Below are 25,530 nucleotides of genomic sequence, written 5' to 3'. Positions count from 1 at the left end.
TTATATTCTCCAAGTTATGCAGGAAGTGCAAAACAAAAAAAAACATAACAGAGCAATTTCTCTTGAATTTAAAATGCATTAACTGTGCATAAGTTGCAAGATGCTAAGGGATTTAAGAATGCAAAGTCAGTGAAAGATGACAAACCAAATGGCTTCTGGGCTGCTGTTTAGAAATAGAACATTTTCCTAATAAAGCACACATATGTTTTAATAATAGCTAATGAAGAGGGAAAGGATTCTTGAAGAAGAGTCCAGAGACAAGGGGATTTCCCTATAGAAACTACTATCTTCCTATTCAAAACCTATCGAATCAACAAAGCTTTGTTTCTAAAATCTACTACATCAGGTGCAATCCAAAATAATGCTGGATTTCTAGTAACCAAATAGACAAACACACGAAGCCAGTTTCTGGTGGTCATGTCCTCCTATAAAACCATTTTGTCAAGCTCTTTTGATACAGATTTAGTACAGATGTGATGAGTATATTGAGGACTTAATCTATTCAAAGATCTACAATATGTCCTGTTACTGATCTCTGAGAGCTAAAGATAGCATAAGAACTAAGTGTGTGGTGTCAGCCACCATTCACCATATTTCTTCTATGAGACTTTAGTCTATTGAATAGGCTTATGACTAAAAACGCCACGGTCAAATATGGATGGGATACCTCATTTCTTTGTTATTTTCATATGACTATAATTGATTGCACAGAACTGTTTTTGTTTTGTTTTGTCAATTGGAAGATTATTTGATGTTGGAAACTTTTATCATATAACATTAACTACTATTTCCCCAAATTGGGTCAAGAGAACTGATTTGAGAAGAGGAAACTCCATTCAATAAGAACAGTAATCACGAGAACAATTAGAAAGGATCCATGGAGGAGACTGTAACAAGGAGGAAGCTAAGAAAACAAAACCAGCCTCGTCTCAGTTAATCAGGGAATCAGAACAATGACTACTCAGACAGCAAGAACAAAATATAATTGTAAACATTACTTTAAGGAGAGAGAAGTATGCCAGTTGTTCACATAGTCCTTTAAACCGGAAGCCTTCCTTTTTTTCTTTTTAACTTTTTTTTATTGTTATTGTAAAGGTGATGTACAGAGGGATTGCAGTTACATAAGTCAGGTAATGAGTATATTTCTTTTTGAACAGTGTTACCCTTTCCCTCATTTTCTCCCAGTTTTTTCCTCCCAAATCTCCTTCCCCATAAATTGTATAGTTTATTTTCAACAGTGTCTAGTGAGTATCACTGCTGCATTTGTTCACTCTTTGTCCCATCATTTCGGTGCTCCCTCTTACCCTCACCAAAACTAGAAACTTATATACAAGATAAAAGGTACAGAAAATTTAAAAGACAGCAACAAAGGTGAAAAAAGAGGGCAAAATAGCAAAAATCCTCTTGTTTCCATTTCACGGAATTCATTTCAATAAACATCATTTCCATGATCCATATGCACAGAGATATTGAGCTTCTGTGATTCTTTCCTGAGAATATCCTTTGGTCTCACTTTGTGGATGTTGAGAATCCTATATAATTTATCATGTTCAAGTATAACTGTTTGTCTTTTACCATCCATGTGTTTACTTGTAGATTTATAAGCACATTATAGTTACAACAAATGAGGGAAAACATGCAAGCTTTTCCTTTGGGTCTGACTTACTTCACTTAGTATAATTTTTTCCCAAGTCTTTTTATTTCCTTAGGAATGGGGCAGAGTCATTCTTTCAGATGGAAACATAGAATTCCATTGTGTACATATACTACGTTTTCTTGGTCCATTCATAAAGTGAGGGGCATCTGGATTGATTTCATATCTTGGCTATGGTAAATAATAATGCAATGAACATGGTTGCACTGGTGGCTTTAGTGTAGCCTTGTTTGTTTTCTATTGGATAAATGCCCAGAAGTGGAATTGCTGGTTCATAGGGAAGTTCTATGTTCAGTCTTTTGAGGAGCCTCCATATTGCTTTCCAGAGAGGTTGAACAAGTTTGCATTCCCACCAACAGGGTAGTAATGTCCTGTTTTGGCTACATCCCTGCTAGGATCTGTTACTATTAGATTTCTTGGTAATGGCCATTCTAACTGGGGTAAGGTGGAATCTCAATGTTGTTTTGATTTATATTTCTTTTATGACCAGAGATGTTGAATGTTTGTTTTTGTGTCTATTAGCCATTCTTACTTCTTCTGAGAACTCTCTCTTTAAGTCATTAGCTCATTTAATAATTGTTGTTTGTTTGCTTGAGGGTCTATTTTGTGGGGGGGGGCTTAAATTTTTTTAGATATGAGACCCTTGTCTGAGGCCCTAGTAAAGATCTTGTCTCATTCTATTTGTCCCCATTTATCCTATCTTTCTTAGATTTGTTGTGATTCTGGATCTTAGGAAGTTTCGACCAGTGCCTAGAAACCCTAGTGTTTCCCCTACCCTTTCCTGTAATATTTTCATGGTATCTGGCCTTACATTGAGGTCTTCGATCCACTTGGAAATGATTCTGGTGCAGGGTGATATATAAGGATCTAGCTTCAATTTTCTGCTAGCATTCATTTCTTAAACTTGACTGGCTCACAATAGAAGAAAGAATGTGACATGGCACAGCTCTGAAGGGGACTCAGATATTTATTGAGACATGTAGAAAGAATGAATAATTCCATCAATTTCTCTGCAAAAATACACCATATTCTTAGTGTTGTGAATCCTTTTTAACTCAACTTATCTTTGTGGTAATAAGTTACATTTAATAAAAAGGTAACATTTTTAATTTTATATACTTCAAAATATACATTGTGTCACTATATTGCAACAAAAATAGTATTTTCATCACATCCAAAGTCTTCCTAATGGTTTTTTTCTGACAACTTATCTAGTCTCAACCCAAGCCACCAGTGATCACTCTGTGTCAACGTTGATCTGGTTTGTGTTTGTCATAGTGTCAATAAAGAGAAGAACTCTCTGTGTAATCATTTATGCTTGGCTTCCTTTGCCCAGCAGAATATTTCTTAGACTTATCTATGTTCTTGCATCTGGTAGTAGCTCACTCCATTTGTATTACTAAATGCTATTTGTCATACAATAAGTAAGTATAAAATTGTTGGGTCATATGGTAAGCACATACGTAGCATCCCTAAAGCACTGTCATACTATCTTCTGGAGTTCAATGATTTATCTTCCCACCCAATGTGCAAGGGGTCCAGATGCTCTGTCTCCTTCTCTAACCTTACAATTGTCAATGTAGATGTGATGCTAAGTCTCTCCATCTATGTTCATTGGAATAATTAGTCTACGATTTTGCTTTTCTAATGTTTTTCTGGTTTGGTATTAGCTGACTTCATTAAGCAGATGAAAATATCACCTCTCAACTCTTTTCTGCAAGAGTTTGTGAGGGATCGGAATAGACTTTTAAATGTTTGAAACAATTTACCTGTGATGATATTGTGCCTTGAATTTTCTTTAGAAAAACAAAATACATTTATTCATTTGTGTGTATTCACACATGTGTGCCAATCCTGGGGCTTAGACTCAAGGCTTGGGCACTGTCCTTGACCTTTTTTGCTCAAGGCTAATGCTCTATTATTTGAACCAGCTCCACTTCCAGCCTTTTGGTGATTAATTGGAGATAGGAGTCTCACAGGCTTTCCTGCCCTGGCTATGTCCAAACCATGATCCTAAGATCTCAGCCTCCTGAGTAACTAGGATTACAGGCATGAACCACCAGCACTTGGCTTAATTTATTCAATTATAGAAGTTGGAATAGATCTTTTTAAGGCATTCCATGACTTCTTCAATTAATAAACTGGAATCCATTATGAGGTGGAAGGTATTTGTGTTTCATGCAAATGGTCAAATATATTTTCATGTGATTATTTGTAATATCTTCTCATTCACTCCTATTTTTGTTTTAAATTTGATCCACTTAAATGGTTGACATTTTATTGACATTTAAAAAATGACTCTATAAATTGTTTTGGCACATTTTAATTTTAGTGGTTTCAATCTAAAGTTGTTCCTTTTTCTCTTTGGGATTAATTTTTTTCAACTTTTGGCAGTTTCTAAATGTTATATTTCTATTATGACACAAATACCTAAAACTACCCATTTCTCTAACCACTGCTTTATTTTTCTCCCACACATTGCAACAGTGATTTTGTTTACTTAAAAATGGATTTGTATTTCCCCTGGGATTCATTATTTCAGTCATGGATAACTTAGAATTTTGTAGTTAAATTTCTGAATACTTGGGGAATTGTCATGTGTCATTTCACTTTTTATATTCTAACTTAATCTACTTTGATCAAAGGAAAAATTCTATATATATAATCATTGTATGTTTATCGAGCCTTTATTTTTATTCATAAATATGAATGTGTATTCTTCAGTTGTTGATTGAAGTGGCTATAAATGTCAAGTCATTTACATTACCATTAAGTCATACGTGAAGGGCTGTATATTCTGTTACCTTTTGCTTTTGTTTTTATTTTGTACTTCTGGAAACCCATGATCTTATGAATGCCAAACACTACTTCTGAGCTACATACTACGTCTCTTCTGTTGACTTATCAGTTAAAATTAGGGAAATGTTAGTAATGAATTAATTCATTGAAAGACATAATCTCCCAAAACATACAAGCAGAGATATGCAAGGTGAATAACTTTTGTATTCACTAGAGAAATTGTATCAATAATTAATCATCTCCCTAAATGGAAAACACTAGGCCAGAAACCATCAGGTGTAACAGATTCAAATTGTAGAAAGTTTCTCAAGGAACACCTAAAAATATTTATGCTTAGTATTGATTGGGTTACAGTTGCATGACTATGGGAGAAGGGTAGATTTATACCATGCTTTGTTGTTTCATATTCTGCCTTATAAGATGCATATAGGCAGGACGAGCGTGGGAATTTTGCTGTCACACTCTAGCAGCCTATAAGGTAGACAAAAGTAGAGTCATAAAAGCTGACAAGAGCCACTTAAACACTAGCAAGTAAGCTCTCTGTGGAGGATCCTAATAGGATCTGTGACTTCTCATTTCTGTGAATTTCTAGAAAGAAAAGAAAATGATCAATTGATTAAAGAAGAAGCAAATGAAGGATGAGGCCAGCTTACCCGAAGGGCTTTCCATTCCAGCTGTAACTAGGGATCTCTGTTTCCTCTGCCTTCTCTTGACACCCTGACTGCCTGTCCACAGGGTCCTGGAAAAGAGACACAGACTTTATCTACAGATGACCCTATTGCTTAAAGAAGCAGGAAAGACAGGGAGGAAAAGAAATGTAAAAGTATGGAGGTATCTGAAGGGTTTTTGTAATTCTTCATTTCATTTTTGGTAGCAGGTTACAGGAGATAGATTGTCCTGACATTAAATTAATTCTTCTTGTCCTTGATCTAAATTTAGATCTGTCCAGATTTGAGGTCTAGATCATGAAGTTAGGGAAAAATTGTTGAACAACTTCCATGGGAAAACAAGACAAGGCTCTCTAGATTTTTCCTCCTTTTTAAGGAGCAAATGCAACCACTTCTGTGCTTTCTTGACCTTTCTTTGTGGACTCTTCCATGCTGTACATCTTTCTGAACTGACTGAAATGTAAGCTATCACTGCTTAATTGCTTTCAGAGATGGACCCCTGCACAGGTGGTAATAGATGCGCTCACATATGTCAGAGTAAGAATGGCATGGCCAGGTGTGCCTGCCACCCAGGGTACCAGCTGTTGGAAGACAAAAAGGCCTGTGAAGGTAGGAAGTTGATTCTGATGGCTTAATTGTCTAACTGTTTCTCATTTTGTGGTAGTGCAGTTTTGAATAGTCAGAAGGCCTAGGAGAAACGATGTTGATATTTTTGCCAAAAAAAGAAACACTGAAACTCTTACTTGATCATTCCAAAAGGTATTTTTATAATATTATAAAAACTCAGTGAAATTCTTAGTTTGAATTTTTTAATGCCCTACTGTCATTTCAGAATTAATGCTTTTTGTTTTCTGGGTGTTTTTTAGTATTCTGAATTGAGTTCCAGAATTAATATTTCGAAACCTTCTGTAACCACACAGGGAGTTTTTGATTATAGGCTACAAAAGGTGGAAATAATCTTTGAAAAGCAAGTGTGTGCAAATGAATGCTCTTAGAAGTCAGCAATAATTAAACTAAAAAAGAAAGAGACTCAATAAATGCAAGGTTACATATTTTTCTTTCCTAGAAATAGCAAAACAGACATCCTTCAGTTCAAGGATGAAAGTGATGAATTATTCCATGACCAACACCGATAAATTAAGCCCATTCCTGGGGGACAGCTTTTGTTTTAATAACTTCTCAGAAATCTCTGAATCCTTCATTTTTATCATGACATTTTCATGAAATGAGAAAGTTTATATTTGGATTAATGATGAAAATACCAAAATGTTTCTGGACTTAGGGGACTGATAAACATTTCGAGGAATTGAAAAAGAAATTAGGTGTAATATTAGTGAGAAATTGGTTTTATTTTTTCTAAGTCAGAACTAGGATAAAATATGTCTATGGATTATTTAAACCACAGTATTCTGACAGAGAACATTTTTGCTTTGCTCTTCTGATACCAGGGAGCCTTCCCAGCAGTACCTGGGAGAAGGAAAGAGATAAAATGAAATCTTGTTGAATATTTGTTGAAAATGGATCAAATTAGGGAGGGAAGTAGATAGGTAGATGACAGGTGTGGGAGGGACAGATAAATAGATCACCAACATGTTTTTGAATTTGAATTTTAATAGTTCATTTCTAGAAAAGTCTATTCCCAAACTGCTTTATGTTGAGGATTTTACAAAAATTGTATAATTGCGTGCTGGATGGCAAAATGCTGAGACACTTGTGGAAAGGAAATGAAGATAAGACCCTTCTATTTACAAGGAAGGGACAAGGATCACCTGAGCCACAAACCTAGAGTCACATGAAATAGAAGTGACCATAGGTGGAGAGAGACAGAGACAGAGACCAGGGGGTTACATGTCCTACCTAGTAACAGCCACATAAATGCTCAAACTCTGCCTTACCAGTGACTAAACACATACTACCTCGTTTAAAAGAGGAATATGCTAATATTTATTAAGAATGTGATAAATATTCCGAAATACATCTTCAAATGATTTCTACTTGCATCAGTAGAAGATAGATTTGGTCTGGGTTTTTTTGTCTTTTTTTTCCTAAGCAATTGCTTTGCGCCTTTAAACAGTTAAACAAATGAGTTTCCACACCACGTGTCCATTCACGTCTACAATGCATCTTGACCAGAACTTTTCTCCCCTTTTCCCAGTTAATAGATATCACTGGTTTTTAGTTGAAGTATTTTATGGCATCTGGCCAACACTGGAGCCAGGTCTAAATTGTTGGTTTATTGACAGATTCCTTCTCTACACAAAAGAATATAAGAGCCTAAGTGGTATTTATTGTCACAGTACACTTTAAGGGTTCGTTGAAGAAGAGTTAGTTGATTTTCATAGTTCAAGCAAGTCTTCCTCAGAATTGCAAAGATGTAGCTGCTGTGTCTCTCTCTGGGCAGATATAAATGAGTGCACTGAAGGGCTCCTCTCTGCAGTCGTCCTGTATCAACTCAGTGGGAGCTTTCACATGTTCCTGCCACACCGGCTTGGAGCTTGGAGCTGATGGGGAACGCTGTTACCATAAGTGGCAACATTCACAGCCCAGGAATTGTGTGACACTTTATACGTAGACACAGCAGCAGTGAATATCTTGAGAAAGCATTCTAAAGGAAGGATGGGGGCTGGGAAAGCCAGCCACCTTGGCTGATCATCAGATCTTCTGACCTGTGCCTCATCTGCACCTACAGTGTTCTTCTTTGTGAAGCTTCTCTCTTCTTCTGTCACCTCTGTCCTGCAATGCTTACTACACACTAAAACTTCAGTGGGAAATGCAAGGAAAAAGAACTACCAGTAGCCAACAGTAGTACACAGTGTAGCCTGTGTACTACCACTCCTGACATATTGTATGCCCAAATGTGTCTTCCATGCTGGCCTTCTTCCTCTTTCTCTCACTGCGATTCCTCTTTCTAAAAAATTATCTTTAGGTAATTGTGCAAAGGAGTTGACATGTAACAAAGCAGTTGGTGAATATAATACATCCTGATCAGTGTTATCCCTTTCAATGCCCTTACCCATCCCTCCCCTACCCGCCCCATTCTTCACTCTTCTTAATTTTGCAGGGCACACATTGAATTCTTGTCCACATTCTTCCCCTCTGCCCTTCATTCTTCTATCCCTTTTCCCTTGAACCCCTCCTTTCCCACCCCTTTTAAGGACCGACTTCCTGTTTTATTTTGCTGAACTTCAAATTTGGCTTTCTAAGGAATTACACTATGAGATCTCCCTTGAATCTACTGTATTTCAGTTAATACATTAATATACACTTGCATACCATGCAACATATTTACTTATGAGTTTGTAAGCTAAATCTAGCTTGCACATGAATCTACTGTATTTTGGTTAATACATTTATATACACTTGCATCAATCTAGCTTGCACATGTATGGAAAAACATGCATCCTTTTTCATCAGACCTCTTTAAGCAACTTCTTCTGCATTGCTTTTCTTTACCTTATCCCACTATCTTTAATCTTCACACAGTTATGATCTATGTACTCCAGTCTTTGCTGTCTTCCTCACCTAGACTTAGTTGGACAATTCAGTGTGCTCATAATTAGTAATATGTTAAGATGTTAATATGCTCAAGGCCCTTGTAGTAACTTTAGGCACAGTGGTCCATATCTTCCCTTCTATCTTACTCCATCTCTGATCCAGCTCTATGTGAATTTCTTATATGTCCAACTCCTCTTCTTCTAATTACATGTGAACAAACTATGCACTCAGTAACTGTACTTGCAAGACTGATAATCACTACAAATGGATAGGACCAAAAGGGAATAGCGAATTGTGAGTCTCAACCCCAAAGATGCTCTGCCCACTTTCTCACATCTTAGTTAAACTGTCCACAGTGCTGAAGCCAAAAAGCCCCACAGCACCAGTGAGTTACAGTACTGAGGCTTGAATTAGATTCTTTTAGCTTGAGGACAACTTTCTGCTGTGTTCCTATCCATTGCATGCCTCTTTATTGGGAGTAACTCAAAGAAGAATTAAGGCAATAGGACATAAGACAGTTTTGCATTCTCACCTGGACTGCTTCATGAGAATGATTTTACTCATTCCATGGTTGTATGTCTATGTTTCTTACAGCCACATTTCTACTATGCAAAGACTGCAGTTTGCTACAGTGATGTTTGCCTTTTAAAGAGCAAACTAAATAATATGGGAGGAAATCAACTAGTAATTAAAATACAACTTCTCAAGTTAGTCTTTCTGAATGCCTTAAGGAATTCATTCCGAGAGAGAAAAAAATGCAGATTATTTTCTTTTTGAATAATAGTTGGTTTTTAAACATCACCAGAGATCTAGTAAAGGAGCATATTTTGCACATGTATGAAATAATACATCTTGCAACTTGACAGGTTCATTCTCAGTTATCATGAAAGAGGGACATTGGCTGCTAATGATTTAATGAGTACAGGCTTTCTATAGAATTTACTTGGAAAATCAATTTGCCCTAGAGTTGAGCAAATTGGATAGGAGTCTATTTGTTATATTTAGTTCCCTTTGACGAAGTTCTTTCTGAAGCTATAACAAGACTACAATATTTGCTAACTAAGTACCAACTTTCTTCATGAACTCATATGTTGAGATGTTTAAGAGCCTGCAGGCAGCATAAATCTTTTTAATGCATGGTAATATTTAACCACTAATTGTATGCCTGTCTAACAATTGCACTTTAGGATACTTGCTTTGACTTTTTCCTAGAAAATACAATTTTGTATTTATGCAATTTCTTCTGAAATGGTCACAAAATACTTCATAGTTAGCCACTCATTCCTCACAGTGTGCTATGAATTAGTTCTCACTTATCTTGTGAATAGAAATTAGAAAGTTCACAATCTGGGATGATTACATAAGATCTTCTCCTTACAAAGTGTATACTAGAATGTAACATAAGTTCCAGATATTTTATTGGTCCAACAATAATACATGCATTGCCGGTGAAAAGCAACTGGAATCATTTGTATTTAAGTTTGATATTTATTTTATGATGTATAGCAGTAAGTTGTCATGTATCATCTAGATTTAGAATCTAGAATCTCAACTTGCTTCTACTAGGGTGTTACAGATCTGACTATTGCCTTGTGATAATCCCATTTATTTTTAATGAGTTATTATAGTACCATTTATGTATATGTTTAAATTACCAATGCAGTATCACAAGCAGAAATGAGAGAAGCCTAAATGAAATTTTTCAGATGTCCAGACATTCTGATTCTTGTCCTGAAAAGGTGGTAACCATAGGAAATCTATATGTATATACATACATATACATACATGTGTATACCTATATACATATATATATATATATATATATATATATATATATATATATATATATATCCTAAGAATTCTCTAGGGTACATGATCTTTAGGATACGTGTTTAATAGCCATTAGGAGACTCATAATCTATTAACAGATAGAAATCTACACCACTTGTAGGTTCATTAATATTTTAATATGGTGTAGACATTCACAATGCTTATAGCCCTCAGACTTTTCCTTTATAGGCACCAAGTTTTGATAAATTTTCAATAAAGTTGGTCTTCCTCTCACAAGAGAAAGTATGCCCATTGTTGACATGTGTTCAGTTTTCTCTGTTGTTATGCTAACTCTGGTGTTATGTCATACTCTCTTGCTTCTTTTGGATAGGGATTGAGTTGGAAATTGTCAATAGCTGTAAGAAGGACAATGGTGGATGTTCTCAGTACTGTGAACCTGGGATTGGAGGGCCATGTTGTTCCTGTAACCACGGACAGCACCTGGATTCTGATGCAAAAACATGCATAGGTAATGTTTAGTAAATGTCATGTTCATTCAAAAGTTGCCTCAACTCATTTAGCCTTGTCATCTTAGTTCTTTTTGCTATCGTATCAGCCACATACCTCAAAATCCAGGAGAACGTGATTGAACAGTGTCTCTGGCTGGTTGATAATGTGAAAAGAAGGTTATTTGGCCAAAAAAAATATCTTTACACTTAGGTATTTAATTTCAAATTCAGGAGACTTAGCACATTTCAACAAAATACAGAGGCTTGCCAGTTTCGTCACAGGAAACCAGTCCAAGGTCTGGCTAGTGATTGGATACGATTTGCCATCCAACAACACATGTTACCATGCATCTCACTTCCTACTACAAGCAGAAACCAAATCAGGTGCATTTAGCTTCTAAGCACATAATGCTGTGGAATGAATATTCACCTCTTACATGACCAATAACTCTATTCCAGAAGAAAACTCTAAAAGGTAATTGTTCTCTGGATATTCCAAGCTAAACCTCTAGTTCTCCCAAAATATTAGTAACTTTTATGCCATTTGGTACAATGAGAAAAATAAATCTCCTCTCTGGCCCTTCCTCATAATGAATGTTTAATTTACATCTGAAAAAAAAGGAAGCTATACATAGGGATAGAATTATGCCACATTGTCATGCTCTCTGGCTCGAAGGACATTATCAAGACCCCAAATAATGATTTGTCATCATTCAGGAATTCTGATACCATATTTTCTTTCTTTTGTGATGTTTTATTTTTACTCTCTTGAAACTATAATAGGAAGACTAAAAAGCACTTTTTGTCCATTTCATGTTACTCAGTACAATGGAAAATAATTGGAAGAGAGATAAAATTTCATGTATTAAGCATTTGGGATTTCTTTTCTAGTCTTGGCATTGTGGCAACAGAGACTAAATCTCAAGAAATTTTGCAATAATATGATTTCATAAATTATGTAAGCCAAAATGATGCCATTACTTATCATTCTTAATTCAATATGGATTAGTGGCTTGCTGTCAGTCTGCAATGGTTAACTTACCAAAAACAAATTGATTTCCTTACCTCTGTATGTACTGAAAAAATATAATTCTTTTCCTACCCTGCTAATGCATACATTTATGGAAAGATAATTTCCTTCCTTTCTTCCTTCCTCCTTTCTTTCCTTCTTTCTGCTCCTCATTTGATAAGAAAAACTGAAATTTTTCTAAACTCTCTCTTTGCAATTTGTAATTTGGTAACTTCCTTTATTCTATAAAAAGTACAATTCAATGAAGTTCTTATTTACAGCTAGAAAAAATATAGCATCTGCCAGGGTCAAAATGCAGAAAATTGAATATTTATAAGATTTCAGCAGTCAACATGACAATGTTACATTGCTTATGGTTCAAGTTTATTTCATTTTCCAACAATAATACTTATTCCCAAAACCAAATATTCATTCTTGTGCAATGATTCATTTGGAGTGCATAGAACCATATTTGGCTTATTTGCCTGGGAACAAATTAAAGTCCTGGATGCTTTTCTTTGAAACACTTAAGCATGAAAGATATTAAAGAATTTCAAGCTTATTTCAATATCAACTATTTTCTAAAATATGAGAATACCCACAGAAGTGTAAAAAATGTCAGCCAATATTCAAGTGATCAATCAGTTCTGACCAAAATGCAAAACCTAAAATGCCAAGACTTGTTGGCACTGAGACCTAGAAACACATGGAAAACATAATTTGAAAGGTAGCTATACAAAATGCAAATATCAGATAGAAAGCAACAAACCTCTAAATTTAGCAATTGTTTGGTTATACAAAAAGTATTTTTCTTCATTTTTAATCTTTGGAGATTTATTCAGTGATTATATGGCTGACAGATAGAAATAATGAAATTTTTTATTTTAATGCTTTTCTAAAATCAAAGTTGAAACATCCAATTGTTTTGCCCGATTAAAATCAGTGTTTTCTCTCTGATTTGCACTAAACTTTCATGTCGGTGAAAAATGTAGTATGGTTCAGATTGGCCAATGTAGGTAAAATATGACCATCAGAAAGAAGGGAAATTAAAAGAGTAAAATAAGCAATAAAAAAAAAAATTCAGCAAGGGCTAGGTGCCAGTAGCTCACACCTGTAATCCTAGCTACTTAGGAGGTTGAGATCTGAGGGTCCCAGTTCAAAGCCAGCCCAAGCAGGAAAGTCTGTGAGATGCTTATCTCCAATAAACCACCAAAACACCAGAAGTGGCACTGTGGCTCAAGTGGTAGAGGGCTTGCGCCTTGAGCTGAAATGCTGAGGGACAGCATCCAGGCCCAGAGTTCAAGCCCTTGGATTCACAAAACAACAACAACAACAACAACAACAACAAAAACCCTCAGCAAGGAAGACCTTAAAAGGAAAGACAGAAAACAGTACACATAAGCATTTGAAGGGACAAGAAATTTTAAGAAAGACTTAGAAAGAATGAGTTTTCAGAAGACTTTTGAAGACTGTGGATGTGAGAATAGTTAGAAATACCCTGAAAGCAATAAAAATGGAGGAGAATCCAAAATGGATCGTAAAATAACAGCCAGACAGAGAGATTTATTTTTGAATTATGCAATGTAGTTTTCCTCTTCACTGAGGCTGATAAGTTTGAAGGTTTTGGCACTTGAGAAGAACTTTTTTAAATTTGGAAATTGAAGGGAAAAAAAAGATTTTTAGAGGGGATGATTTTTATTGTTTTATCAAAAATTTTAAACCTCTATGTCCTTGCAATTTAATGTAAGAGACAAAGGAAAGTTTGATGTAGGGGAGAAGATAAATACCTTTGGATATTTTTTCTAATGTTTAATTTTATTTGTATTTATTATTATAGTTTTTATTATCCTTAAGAAGTTTCAATTCAACATGTCAGTCTGTCTTCCGGAATTTGATTAGTCTTCCTGCTTATGACATTTTGAAGGAGCCTGGTTGTGTCCAGATGACCTTCATTTAGATATTTCATAGTGGCCTTCTCACCTTGACTAACCGCATTCTTTAATTGTTTTTGTTTAAGTAGTTCTACAAAGGAGGTGCCTACAACAAAGCAGTTTATGAATACAATGCGTCTTGATTTGTGTTATCCCTTCAACACCCTCCCCTTTGACCTAGCCCTTCTCTTACTTTTCTTAGTTTGTGGTCTACACAATGAGTTCTTGACTGCATGCTCCCCACGTTTTCCCCTTCATTCATCTTTCCTTCCCTCCTTGCCCTTCCACCTTGGCAAGCACCCCTTTCCTAGTGTTGATTTTCTTGGGTTTTGATCTAGTCTTTCTAAAAGATTATGCAATTTGAGTTCTCCGGTGAGTTTATTATACTTCAGTTAATTCATTTGTAGCTACTTGCACATGGCCCAAGTTGTTTACTTGTATATTTATAGGTACATTCTATCTACTACAAGTCCAGCCTTTGTTTTCTGGATCTGGCTTATTTTAATATAATGTTTTCCAAGTTTTTCTTTCCATTTTCTTACTGGTATAGTATAATGGTATAGTGTCATTTTTTCCAAAAGATGAATGAAATTCCAATGTGTGTGTGGGGATCATTTTTTGATCCATTTGTCCATTGAGGTGCATCTGTGCTTCTGCCATAAGCCCACATGAATAGTGCTGCAATGAACATGGTTGTACTGATGTCTTTACTATAACTGACTGCATTTTCTTTCCTTCCTATCCCATGTCTTCATTTACTTGAGTTGGTATCTTTTCGAAAGTTGAGACACCAAACTTTTTTTTTGTTGTTTGTTTGTTTCTAACCTGTGGCTGCTCTTGTAGTTATGGAGCAATAGGATACAGCAATAGGATTTGCTGTAAACCCAGCAAAACAGATCATTGAATTGAGGCAGAAGGCTTAGAGTCAAAAATCTTGACTGCACAGTTCCCAAGTGCCCAGCCTGAGGGCAGTAGATGGAAGTGTCTGAAAAAAAACTTTACTCATTATGTTAGCAATGGTCTCTTCAAAAGCCACATGTACTGTTTGGCTGAGGCATTTCATGTTGAAATCTTCTCCTGATTTTTGATATTTCCCAAGGCAGTTAGGTCTTAAGGAAAAATATTCCAAATCTCAGCGTTCTAGAATAAAAATACTGAAGTAGACTTAAAGATCATCATTTGAACAGGATCTACTCACCTGGCAGGACATTCCACAGTAGTGATGGCAAAGTTAGAATAAAACCCCAGGCCTTATTTGTCTACATCAGATCCTCAAATGCTCTGAAAATGCGCTGAGCAAATGCTCTGAAAATATTTTATAATTTAATTGAAGCATAATATTTAGAATAAATATCCTTCCTACTCTCAGAACTGAAGTAACTGCTTTTCTTCAGGATTCTGTGAGAGTAGAACTTTTTCAGGGAACACTCTTTGATCTGAAGTATTAGAACAAACACATTTTGGAATCTGGGTCTGTCTCCGTTTTGCAGCTGTCACATGGTTACTAAATGAATTGTTTGGCTCTTCTTTATCAATCTGTCTTTTTGTTCTTTAAATTCTCTGTGTGTTCACTCCCCTGACTGTTTAAAATGGAATAATCTGCTGGATCTCTTTTTCCTCTACTTCTAAATACATTTGGAGATTATTTACATTCCTTTAAAATAAACAACAGGCATAGAAGAAGCATCCAAGAAATACTCACACAGTGTGCCTCATTATTTTCCTGTTCTCTTCAATCTCTGCAGTGGGTGACTTCAACAATGAACGATCAAGGGAAGCAGTGTTAATTTGGAAATGAGGCATCTCATAGCTTCAGTGTGTTGGTTAAATTCCTGTTTCTGCCATAGCAGACTTATCCTTTCTCTTTCAGATGTTGATGAATGTAAGAACGGAGACTCCTGCTGTGCCCAGCTCTTCATCCACTATTTAGGGGGGCTATGAATGCAGCTGCCAGCAAGGCTTCCAGATCAGCTCTGATGGTTGTACCTGTGATGGTAAAGTGTTGCTATCTGAAAAGACAAAATAAACAGAATGGGCCAACCACTGGAGAAGGAGCTCTGACTCAGAGGCACTAAAGAGATTTGAGGTTCTACCTGTGTCTACCACCAAGTACTGTCATGTGGACCTGGGTGAATCTAGCATCTAAGAGCACAGGGTCCATCAGTCCATTAAATCCAGTAATAGGCTTAGTGAGTGCAATAAAAAAATAAATGTAAAGTGCCTACTAGGGTGATCAACACAGAGAAACAATTCAACTAAAAGTAACTACAATTATTATCATGGTCATTAGGCCACATTCCCGCTCACCTAATTTTATATATATATTCAGGCAAATGAGATATTGTGAAGGTCGCATGCTGTCTTTGGAATTATCCACGGCCTGCCTGACTGGAATTAGCTGGTTGCTGAAAGTCATTTTCAGTGAGCTTCTTTTATTAAATTAGAGGACAGTATTAAAAGGCTTATCATTTTATGAGCCAAAATCTGTGCCAGAAACCTTTACATATGGAATACTAATAGAGCTAAGGTAAATTTTAAGGTGAGTGCTCTCACAATGTTCTAACCTAATTGTTAAGATTAGTTTGCCTGCCTCTCAGATGGCTTCTTCCTTGATACCTTCTTTTTCATGTATAGGTGTTAGAATGCAGTGTGAAGAGTTAGCTGACTTTGCATATACCATTACTAAGATCTCATGTGAATTGTGGCAGTGATTTACTTTAGCTGTATCATCTTCACATTTTCATTTTTTTTAATTTTCAAGTTAAAAATGCATGGCCTTTAAGTAATACAAAGGGGTTTCAATTATACATCAGTTTATAGGAATAATGCATCTAATCAATGTCACCTCTTCCATGGTTCTCCTCCATCTCTCTAAATTGCATTGTGTAATCATTATTATTAGTATGAACTACAGTTGTATTGAAGTTAAATTACAGATCAAAAACACTGATATCCATTCACATATCAATCTAATAACAGAACAAATATATCACTTTACCTCTCTGGAAAAATAGCATTTCTTTGCTTAAAGAGACAAATTACTAAATTCTGACAATTGGCTTGTTTCTTCAGATAGATAGCTTAACTGTGTGCCATAATGACCAGCCATACACACACACACACACACACACACACACACACACACACACACACACACACACACACACACACACACACAACTAGGCTATCTATATATACTAAACACAGTATATTATCATTTACCATTTTTCATCCAATTAACAGAGCCAACAAAAAATTGAATTTTATATGCCATCTGCTCTTATGCCCAGAGAGCCAAGAAATGATCATATAGCGTGAATGTACATACTGCATTCACAGATCCAAGTGGAAAAACTTAGAAGCTCAGCTTTCTTCCTGAACTGTTAGTACCTTGAACACATTGATAAAATTCAGGACTCAGATTTGATCATGAACTTCTATGCCCTATGGAGATAAGGCCTAGAATTCTTCCATGTCCCAAATCCTTCACCAACCCTGTACATTATGGGTAGAATAAGGACAGTACTGTGTTACGTATTTGATCTGAGAGGGATTGAGCATTCTGTGCAACAGTGCACATTGCCTTGTATGCTTGTCCTCTAAACCCGGCAAGTGAGGTTTCAGAAAAACCAACTCATGTGGATGAACTACAGTGGGCTTGGAAATAAGGTAAAGAACAGTCATTGGAAGGATATACTTGAGAATGAATTTAGGCTCTGCTTTCTTGCATATTGATTGGTGGTACTAGATACCTTTTGCTGGACTGCCAAGTTCAAAGTGTCCTTTCTCAGTTTCTTTCTCACCAACACGATAAAACCTACCCTTTCTCTCTATGATCTCAGCTGTGGATGACAGCAAGCCAGAGAAAGAAGAAGAGGAAGAAGAGGAATTAGAAGTCATGAGGTTTCAGAGCTCACCTCTATGGCTGAGCTATCTTGCTGCTTCTCTGTCTTCTTCCTCTGGAGGTGAAGAAGATGAGACAGTAGAGGAGAATGATTTCCAAGAACTAACTGCTTTACACCAAGTTGGTGATTAGAACAATATAGCTCATTACATCTCTCTGTGTATATTTTGTAATTCTCATATATTCTAATAGAAGCCATCTCACTCTTGATATTAAATGCCCCCCAAATTTCAACATAAAGTTCCTTTGAAATAGGAGCCCATGGGAAGGTGGCTCAGTGGTAGAGCACTTGACTTGCATGCATGAGGCCCTGGGTTCGATTCCGCAGCACCATATAAGCAGAAAAAAAGCCGAAAATGGTGCTGTGGCTCAAGTGGTAGAGCGCTAGCCTTGAGCTGAAGAGCTGAGGGAGAGTGCCAGCCCAGAGTTCACACCCCACGACTGACAAAAAAGAAAGCAAGCAAGCAAGCAAGCAAGAAAGAAAGAAAGAAAGAAAGAAAGAAAGAAAGAAAGAAAGAAAGAAAGAAAGAAAGAAAGAAAGAAAGAAAGAAAGAAAGAAAGAAAGGAGGGAAGGAGGGAAGGAAGGAAGGAAGGAAGGAAGGAGGGAAGAAAGGAAGGAAGGAAGGAAGGAAGGAAGGAAGGAAGGAAGGAAGGAAGGAAGGAAGGAAGAAAAGAAAAAAATAGGAGCCCAAACCACTTCTTCAGAACTTTCCCTCAACTCTATCATCTTTTGTCTTCCTCCTTTGGTACAAGATACTTGAGAATATTTTTGGAAAAGGGGTGCAGTGCATGGGGGTGCTTTTGAGCTGGGACATAAGGAAACCAAGTTAAAAATAATTTTTGAACTAGAATAGTGAGAAGAAGGAATGAGACCTTTTAATTTTCATTTTTTATTTATTTATTTATTTTGTACTGGTATTGAGACCTGAACTCAGCTCTCTTGTTGGCATTTTGCTCAAGGATGATGTTCTACCACCACCACCTAATACACAGCTCCACTTGTGCTTTTTTGCTGCTTAATTGGAGACAAGAGTTTCATGGACTTTTCTGCTCTGGCTGGTTTTGATTCATGATCCTCAGTTCTCAGCTTCTGAGTAACTAGGATTACAGAGGTGAGCCATAAGTACCCAGTCTTAATTTTCCTAATTATTTTTAAATGTATTGTTATTTTAAAGGTGATGTACAGAGGGTCTACAGTTGCATTAAGTCAGGTAGTGAGTACATTTCCCTTTGTACAGTGTCATCCCTTCCTTCACTGTCTCCCAATCCTTCCCTCCCATCTCACTGAAAGTTTTCTAGTTCAACATAGTTGTTGTCTAGTTTAAACATAGTATCCAGTGAGCACCACTGCTACACTTTTTCACTCTTTTTCTCTCAAGTTCTGTGTTCCTCTACTCTCCCAGAGACAGACAAATGAGCAAACTGGACAGAAAGAAAAGAAAACAGAAACAAAGAAAGATGTTTCCTAGTTCTGAAAACACCACTAGGATCTGATGTATATCATTAAAGTTTATCTTCAATAGCCTTAAAATGTATTTCCATCCTAGATTATAAAACACAGATAACCAATTGTTTAATATACCTATCTAGACCAAGAAATTATTGCAATGCTTTTCCTTCTCTTTGTAAAACAGAGCTAGGCATTTTCTTTTACCTGTATTTGTTGCATTTTACAATTCATGCATACTCAAGAAGGCATATATTAAAATAGCAGTATTAGCTTAATCTAAGTCAGGTCATAATAATAAATTCTTCTATAAAACATTACTTGGGGGAAAAAAAACACAGCAAAAAGTCTGAAAAAAAAGTTCTAAACTGCCTGGCATTCTGGTTGTTTCTCTGTTCTGGAATAAATGGAGTCTTTTCTTTTTTTTTTCTTTCCTTAAAGACTCTAAATATTCTTTTGGGGCCCTATCCTGAAGCTATACTGGGAAAAATTAAACAAGCTCTCATGTAAATATAACCCCTCTGTACATCATCTCTATTATCACAATAAAGTAAAATAATGATACATAAATATTAAAGTAAATTAATATTATATATAATATATAATATATAATATATATTATATATATTATATATAATATATTATATATATATAATATATAATATATATATTATATATATAATATATATATTATATATATATAATTATATATATATAATATATATAATATATATATTATATATATTATATTATATATATTATATTATATATATTATAAATAATAAATATTAAAGTAAATTAATAATAATAAAGTAAATCTATTATAATAATAATTATGTCCTTCTCTGGGCCTCTTTAAGAAATATACTGAAGATTCTGGCTTTTTCTTCGGAAATGAAGCTGCAATTTGAGTTATTTAGATAGTTGTGAAGCCGCTTACCTGGATTCTACATCCAGCTCTGTTTGAGTCATTCCTTTGGACATCATTGCAGCTTCCCCAGGAGGATCATGTGTCTAGAGAAAGATGGCAGGACGGAGAGAGCAGGTGTTCCTGAGCCATGGGCTGGGGTAGTATTTTTGATCATGAAAGCAAGTGAGGCTCTGAGAACAGATGCAAGATAAAAAAGCTGTAGGCATTCCTCTTAACATATATGCCCCAAATGTGCTCATGAAGAAAGAGAAACCAATATATTTGTTGTGTAAAAAACAAAACAAAACAAAAAAGATCCATGAATTCTAGGTCTTTAAATCGAGTAGATGCCTGGCAATGGAGTGTGTGTGTTTCCTGGGAAAGCTGAAGCTCTGTGTCTTATTCAGCCACAAAAGAAAAAAGTTAATAAAGGATGTTAATATGTTAGGGCTATAAAAATTCCCTCCATTTAAATAAATCATCAGGCCCTGGCACGCTACTCCCAACACGGGCGAAAAAAAGAAAATAATTTGTGCTACAAAGTACACTTCAATGAAATGGCTTGACTGCTGTTTGTTTTCTGGCGTTTCTCTTTCATTAAATATATATATATATATATATATATATATATATATATATATGTATAGGTATATGTGTACAGCCAATTTGCTTAATTTTTACACAAATTTTTCATGAGAAAATGTCACAGATTTAAGTATGATGCCATTAAAAATCCTCTTTGTAAATATTCAGAGTTAAAATCTGCCTTATAAAATAAAAATATGTTTACTGTCTTTGTTCTCTCTTTTAAATTTGTCATGCATATCTTAAACAACTATCTTTTAAGACTGACTTGAAAGAAGAAATGAATGGATTTCCTTTCTAAAGACCTGCCTACAGGAACCAATAGCATAAATATTTTTTGATGGAGAATGGAGAAACAAAACTAGTTTCATACATCACAGCTGATGATGTCACAGAAGCTACCCAGGAGCCTGAGATAGGAAGGATTATGTCCCAAGTCTAGTGGAGGCATAAAGTTCATGGCATTCCTGTCTCAATCAGTGAATGGGTTCCCTGTATATACTTGTAATCCAAGCCATGTGGGAGGCTGAGAACAGGAAAGTCATGATTCTAGACCAGCCTAGGCAAAAAATATCACAAAATGTCATCTCAACAAAAGAAGCCGGGGCATAGATGGTAGTGTACTCTTGTTGTTCTACCTACTGTGAGAAGCCTAAAATAATAGAATCTTGGTCCAGGTGTGAGACTAGACAAAATGTAAGACATGATGTAAAACTAAGCAGTGCAAAAGAGGGGTGTGGAATGGCTCAGATTGTAGTGAAAACAGAGCTGTGCAAATCTACCTTCTAGCAATGCAATGGGAATTCAACCAATTCTTTTTGTGTATGTGTGCCAGTCCTGGGGCTTGAACTTATGATCTGGGCCCCATTCCTGAGCTTTTCTGTTCAAGGCTATTGCTCTACTACTTGAGCCACAGATCCATTTTTAACTTTTTGGTGATCAATTGGAAATAAGAGTATAACAGACTTTCCTGCCCAGACTGGCTTTGAACCTGGAACTTCAGCTCTAAGCATCCTTAGTAGCTAGAATTACAGCTGCAACCACCTTCCCTTGGCTAAAGTAACTTTTTAATTTAAAAAGAGAGTGGGAAGAGGACAAAGAGTGAACAAATGGGGCCGGGAAGGTGGCTCAGTGGTAGAGCGCTTGCCTTGCATGCATGAGGCCCTGAGTTCGATTCCTCAGCACCACATAAGCAAAAAGCAAAAAGCCGGAAGTGGCACTGTAGTTGAAGTGGTAGAGCGCTTTCTTCCTGTTGTTTTTAATGTAATTATAATGAACCATGTGATTTTTTTTTTGGTTTCTTTTGTATGTTCTTCCCTCATAGTATAACCCCTGTTTTCACTGTATTTTGATTCTGGTGTGCTGCATCTTGTATATACATTTTTCTAACTTGGGGAGGGGAAGGGAAATAACAGTGCTGAAACAAGGATACAGGTTGACCCATTGTAACAATGATATATACAAGACATTATGATGAAAATGAACTTTACAACTTTGTGGGAGGGAGAAGTTGGGGAGGTGGGGAGGGATGGGATGGTAGGGGAAAAACAAAGGAGAGGGTAACAATGTTTGATAGGAAATGTATTCATTACCTTACTCATGTAACTGTAACCCCTCTGTACAGTATCTTTACAATAAAAAAATAGATACAAAAAATACTACAAGTAAATAAACAAAAATACAGATTGAGAATATAGTCCTCAAAACTATAATAAAAGGAAATGATCAATTATTACCCACCTATATTTCTAAGGTTATCAGCTTTTAACATGTACCCTGGAGTTGCTGTAAGTAGCTGGTCCTGGGCAATGAACTCAGGGCCTTGGCCTCTTACTTGGTGTTTTCCTCTGTTCAAGCTTGGCATTCTACCACTGGAGCCACACCTCTACTTCTGGCTTTTTCCTGGCTAATTGGAGATAAGAATCCTGCGGACTTTTCTTACTGGATTGGCTTCAAACAGTGATCCTCAGATCCTGAGTAACTAGTATTACATACATGAGGCACTATGAAAATTTCTATGTGACCATTAGCAAGGTAAATGCTCTCACTGAGTAAATCTTATATCCCAGTATCTTTATTATTCTATTATGAAAACATCTACTTTGACTTCTTAGAAATGTCTGTGTAAGAAATTACAATGAAATAATTCAAAAAAATCACCATGTATTATTTAATTTTAGTAGCATATTTTTTAGAAGCCCATTTCTTTGGAAGAAATTTCATATTGAAATCATTTATTATTGTGACATTATCTAGCGGAGAAGGAAGAAGGGAGTAATTTTGTATGACGAATGGACTAGACTGTGGAGGGGAAGATTTATGATGTCGTTCATGTCATCTAGCTCTGGTGGGGGATATGTTCGCCTGAAAATCGTCCCTTGCTCTGTTTGGTGGCAGTGAGGTATCTGGTGAATCCTTAAATCTTTGAAACCATATTCTATTTTGTGAAGCGATGGAAGATAATTGGGGTGATTTGCATGTATTGGCACATTGCTAGAATTCAGACACTGTGGAAGCTACTTAGAAATTGTTGCCTTCATTTTACATAATTGATCCTTCTATTGTTGCTGTAAAACCTACAGATTAACAATGGGGAATCAACAAGCATTCATTTCTGGTCCCATTCCATCTCTCTTTTCTTCTCATCTTTTGCTTTTCTTACCCTTCTAGAGTAGCCTGGCTTGATAGATAAAGATAAAGCTGGGCACCAGTGGCTCACACCTATAATCCTAGCAACTCAAGAAACTGAAATCTGAGGCTCACAATACAGAGTCAACCAAGACAGGAAAGTCTAGGAGACTTGGATGTCTAGTTAACCACCATTTAAAGGTCAGAAGTGGAGCTATGGCTCAAGTGGCAGAGAATCAACTTTAAGCAAAAATGCTAAAGAATAGTGCTGGGACCCTGAGTTCAAACCCAAGCATTGGCACAAAAACAAACAAACAAACAAATAAATGTAGTTCTAGATTAGTAACCTTTTGTGGTCAAATGTCAATTCAAATAATGATAAAATTATCTCAAAAGCCTGATTTACTCAAGTTAAAATAAGTCACAATATTTCCCGCGATGTATGTTTTATTCTTCATTCTTATCCTGAACACTTCCAGAGAACACAAGCTTGAGAACACTGTTTGCTTAACTTCATCATTCTTTGACAATGCAAAATACCTTGGGACCCTCAAGAGAGGCCTGGCTGCATTCATTCTTGGTTAAAAATACATGACTTTATTTTTTCTACATTCTCTTCCCATCTTTCAAAACAGAAGATGCATTTCATTTCTCATTAAGGTTGGTTAGAGCTGTACAGCGAAGGTGTCCGGGTAGCTTTGAAAATGTGAGGGTTAGAGTTAAGGAAGGAGTTGAATTTTGCATTTGAACCTTGTTAGCAGTTGCTTCAGTCATCATTATTTTCATTAGCTCTATCAGTAATCCCCCAGGAATGATTAAAACCATACAAACTAGCACTATGCCAGAGATTTTTTTTCCTCAATCTGCAAGCTCCTGAGATTTTAATTACTTGGTATCCATCCTAATAAAAAGACATTTTTTGTCTTTTTGTAGCATGAAAATCATGTTAGACTACTTGCTCATCTTTCCTATTTTCTTCACAGCTTGTTTTCCAAAGACAGATGGGGGAAAGCGGCAGCCTCTGTGATTGTCGGATTGGAGGCGCCTGTGATGCTCTGACCCGACGGTGCCAGTGCCCCGCCCCCCCGGGGCTCAGGGGAACACTTGTGAACACGGTAGGAATGTCTGCTACCACTCACACAAGCTAAACTCTAAGCTCCCAGGGTTCCTAATGGGCCCAAGCTAAGGGAAGTTAGGTGTGTCTGTGTTTTTTGAGAAGTCAATGGCTATGCCTATGCCTCTACCTACGTGCCTGGATCCACCTGCTCTGACTCATGTCATGTGTCACAGAAGGAAATAAGGCCAACTTAGATCTAAGCAGGACCAACCCTGATGCCCAGAAAGTCTTTTGTTCTCTTCTGAGCAAACAAGTAGAGTTTGTGCTTACAGAGTTGGAGGCAGGGTCTGAGGGGAATTCATTTATTTTTCCTGCATGGGAAAAGGAAGTCAAAAATGGATTTCCAAACGTAAGGAGAAGGAAGAGAAATTTTTTAAAAAATCAAAGAGAAGAAGAAAACTAAGAACAGTAAGAAGAGAGCATGGTGAGTAAAAATTTCACAGGCTGCTAGTGCATTCAGCACTGAGAAGGCTCTTTGCAGTCTGTGACAGAGCTTCTTTCCTAGATAGGCTGACAAAGACATGAGAAGAAACTTCTTGTACAGGCAGAAGAGCAGAAGGCAGAGAGGCAATGAGGGTATTTCTGCCTGGGTATTGGCAGGATTCACAGGGTGTTTATTACAGACTCAGTCCATGAAATCTGAGAGATGAAAAATCAAATTTCCTTCACTTTCAGAATCACAGAAAGGCTTCTGTTGGTCCTGCAGTCACTTATCCCTGTGAGCACTGTTTATTTATTTAAAATATATTAAGCTGACCTGCAAAGAACAGTGCCAGGCATAGTGATAGGATAGCCAATAAAAGAAGAAAGAGGAGGAGGAGGAGGAAGAGGAGGAGGAGGAGGAGGAGGAGGAGGAGGAGGAGGAGGAAGGAGGAAGGAGGGGGAAGGAGGAGGAAGAAAGGAGGGAGGAGAAGGAAAAGGAGAAGGAGGAGGAGGAAGAAGAAGGAAGGAAGGAAGAGAGGGAAGGAAGGAAGAAAAGGAAGGGAGAGAGGGAAAGGAAGGAAGGAAGGATGGGATGGACGGAAAGAAGGAAGGATGGGATGGACGGAAGGAAGGAAGGATTGGAAGGAAGGAAGGAAAGAAGGAAGGAAGGAAGGAAGGAAG

At 36.5% G+C, this 25,530-nt stretch overlaps 1 protein-coding gene across 1 annotated transcript in view; it reads left to right on the top strand.

The window, feature by feature from the left end:
• LOC138806526 (EGF-like and EMI domain-containing protein 1) overlaps positions 1–25,530 on the top strand; it is a 503,918-nt gene that overhangs the window by 462,470 nt on the left and 15,918 nt on the right. Inside the window, 7 exon segments of the mRNA XM_069991959.1 lie at positions 5,611–5,730; positions 7,523–7,559; positions 7,561–7,643; positions 10,778–10,915; positions 15,706–15,764; positions 15,766–15,829; positions 17,678–17,863. Coding sequence (XP_069848060.1) covers positions 5,611–5,730; positions 7,523–7,559; positions 7,561–7,643; positions 10,778–10,915; positions 15,706–15,764; positions 15,766–15,829; positions 17,678–17,863 — 687 coding nt within the window.

The sequence above is a fragment of the Dipodomys merriami genome, unplaced genomic scaffold (genome assembly GCF_024711535.1).
Source record: "Dipodomys merriami isolate MVZ:Mamm:240054 unplaced genomic scaffold, mDipMer1.0.p SCAF_40, whole genome shotgun sequence".
NCBI classification, from domain to species: domain Eukaryota; kingdom Metazoa; phylum Chordata; class Mammalia; order Rodentia; family Heteromyidae; genus Dipodomys; species Dipodomys merriami.
Note: the sequence above shows the minus strand (reverse complement) of the source record. Positions and strands in the feature narration are given on the sequence as shown.